Raw genomic sequence first — 3,015 nt, 5'->3', positions numbered from 1 at the left:
TTTTTTTTTTAAAGAAAAACTTGTAGTTTATAATAGTTCATTGGTTCAATTAGGGGCGAAAAAGAAGGGAGTTTTGTAATGCAATTGTCCAGCAAAGGAAAACGCTTTAAATTGGGGGATTATGTGCGCAGACCACCTGTAGGGCATTCAGAGGCCTTTTCTATAATGCTTCAACCCATGCCTAGCTGCCTGCAGGCTGGCTAACAATGCCGGGAAACGCTGTTTAAAAGGCCGAGCGCACTTGTGCCTCTGGTCTTCACTAACTGTTACAAGTCTTCCTCTCCCTCGCTCTCTCTGCTTTTTAAAGTAAAAGTCCCACATCCCTTTAAAGGACGAACTTTAAGGCTCCGCGGTGGCCAATTGGTCTGCACCAAGAGGAGCCGGGCAGCAGGGAAAGAAACTTCAGACTATACAGCACATTTGGAGAGGAGAAAAGATCAAAGTTTTTCCAACTCAAAAGACCAAGTTCCCTACAGATTAACCCTATTCATTTAGCCCCTCTTAAAGGAATGATGTGCTGAGCCACTAGGCAGACAGGTAAAAAGTTCAACAATTGCCAACGCATTCTTCTGCTAATTCAACAGCCTTCTGCTCAAATAAATTAGCTTAGTCTTGACAGAGGAACAATAGCTTTTTTCTCTAGGAAAAGAAGCACATTTGGTATACACAAGCACTGAAGGTTATTAAGATGTTAACCCGTTAGTTTAATCCATTAAAGAGCCCCTGCTCTACTACCAGATTGGCAAGTGACTTATACTGTAAAGGGTGATTTGTGGTTTAAAAAAACACGCACCTCTTACACTTTAGCAGCGTGTTCAAGTCCCAAGAAGAACAGGTGCTTCCAAAATCACCGACACAAGGAATGAATGTGGGGTTTTGAAACCTTTAGTGATAGCATACAGGATAAATAACAAGGCCTAAGAAGGATTCCTGCCTTGCAAAAGTTCCATTTACAGACACTAAGGTGAGAGCTGTTATCCACGGATCAGGAAAGATCTACCAAGAAAGACACCATCTTTTGGAAAGGTGCAAAAGCTCAATTTTGATTTCAGTTCAACAATGATATTTACTTAGCTAACAACTTAAGAACTAGAGTTTAACAGGTAATTTTTCTCCATGCCTAAGGTGGGGGTACAGAATGACAAAACCAGAAACATGTCCATTTTTTTTTTCTGCTTAGAAGAGGTGGGGGGAGAGGGCAATGTTTAAATCATTTATCAAAAGTCATTTTATTGACAAAATAGAATACTTATATCTGTTCTTACAGGGGGTAGCCTCTAAACTTTTTACAAAAAAATGTACACATTGTATATCTTTGGATATATACATATTTTACACATTTTTACAATTTAACAAATAATTATATAAATACATCCTCTAATGTAAGAAACCCGTATTTACTTGGGGTGTATAATTAAGACATTTCTTGTTTGTTTATTTAAGGCATTTGCCTGGTCATTAAGAATACCCAAACCATGCAATCCCATCAGGTCGCCGTCACCCCTCCTCCAGGGTGTGTTAGGAGTAAGAGTTTACGTAGGCGAGTCAGGTGAAATACGTGAATCTGGCTGCACGCTCAGCCAAGGGCAACCAGCGAGAGCTCCAAACCTCGGGTTCTGGAAACGCAGAGTCCACCCTCCTAAGCCAACAGAAATTAACGCCTGGCGCGAGGAGCTCCCCGAACTTCTAGGGAGGGAAGGGGCTGGGTCTGGGAGGCTTCTATGCCAGGTACTTTGTTCTAAGCGAGTCATTTAAGTCCCAGCTAATGGATACCATTAAGAGTTCATTATCATGCTAATAGCAATCAACACTGTGAAGGGGTGGGAACCTCAGCTCGTCAAGGGTCCCTTCGCTGCACTTGTCTCCCCGCCCCCCTCCCCAACTCTTCTGGGCGCCTCCTCCCCTCCCGCTCAGACCTGGGACAATGGCATCTGCTTTGGATAAGACACAGAGCTGGCCGTGCCAGACCGCCACGTCAGGCCGGTGCTGACGTCGCTGTAGAGGGAGCCCCCGCCACCGCCCCCCGGACCCCCGCCCCCTCCAGGGCCCGAGCTGCCACCGCCCCCCGGCCCGCCACCGCCCCCCGCAGCCGTGGCGCCGGCGCCCCCGCCCACCGCGGCGCCCTTGCTGGCCCAGCAGCAGCGGGTGCACAGGGAGCGCCAAGACTCGAGCGTCTTGCCGGACCAGACCCACACCCCAGAGGTGATGCCCACCACGAGGCACATGAAGTACTTGAGCATGAAGACGGCGTAGTCGGGCCTGCGCGCCTGGTCGGGCTGCAGGTCCCGCAGGCAAGGGCAGTTGTGCGTGGCCTCCCAGCGCGGGCGGTTGTGCTGCTCATAGAAGAGGCAGGCGACCACCACAGCGGCGGGCACCGTGTAGAGCACGGTGAAGAGGCCCAGGCGGATCATGAGCTTTTCCAGTTTGTGCGTCTTGGTGGGGCCGCCCTGCTGCTTGATGACCGAGCGGATGCGGAAGAGCGACACGAAGCCGGCCAGCAGGAACATGGTGCCGATGAAGAGGTAGATGACCAGCGGGGCCAGCACGAAGCCGCGTAGGTTGTCAAGGCTCTGGTTGCCCACGTAGCAAATACCTGCCACCGGGTCGCCATCCACCGAGCTGAGCGCCAGCACTGCGATGGACTTGACGCTGGGCACGAGCCACGCAGCCAAGTGGAAGTACTGCGAGTAGCCAGCGATGGCCTCGTTGCCCCACTTCATGCCGGCCGCCAGGAACCACGTGAGCGACAGGATCACCCACCAGATGGAGCTGGCCATGCCGAAAAAGTAGACAAGCAGGAAGACCACGGTGCACAGCGCCGGGCCCGTGGTCTCGTAGCGCACGTGCTGCTCCACGGCTCCCAGCTCCTCGTACTTGCGCCGCCCTTCTTGTCCGCTTGCTCCTGTGCTCGCCGCGCCCGCAATTTAACAAATAATTATATAAATACATCCTCTAATGTAAGAAACCCGTATTTACTTGGGGTGTATAATTAAGACATTTCTTGTTTGTTTATTT

At 50.3% G+C, this 3,015-nt stretch overlaps 1 protein-coding gene across 1 annotated transcript in view; it reads right to left on the bottom strand.

Annotated features, from left to right (window-relative positions):
• Positions 1-1,204: 1,204 nt before the first annotated feature.
• The window catches only part of FZD8 (frizzled class receptor 8), a 2,923-nt gene continuing 1,112 nt past the window's right edge, over positions 1,205-3,015 (bottom strand). The window contains exon 2 of the mRNA XM_023511474.1: positions 1,205-2,924. Within this exon, the coding sequence (XP_023367242.1) occupies positions 1,911-2,924 (1,014 nt within the window). The 3' untranslated portion in view covers positions 1,205-1,910. The remainder of the gene's footprint in view (positions 2,925-3,015) is intronic.

Source organism: Otolemur garnettii, unplaced genomic scaffold (genome assembly GCF_000181295.1).
Source record: "Otolemur garnettii isolate 467f Iridium unplaced genomic scaffold, OtoGar3 scaffold00019, whole genome shotgun sequence".
NCBI classification, from domain to species: domain Eukaryota; kingdom Metazoa; phylum Chordata; class Mammalia; order Primates; family Galagidae; genus Otolemur; species Otolemur garnettii.
This window is presented reverse-complemented; position numbering and strand designations above follow the sequence as displayed.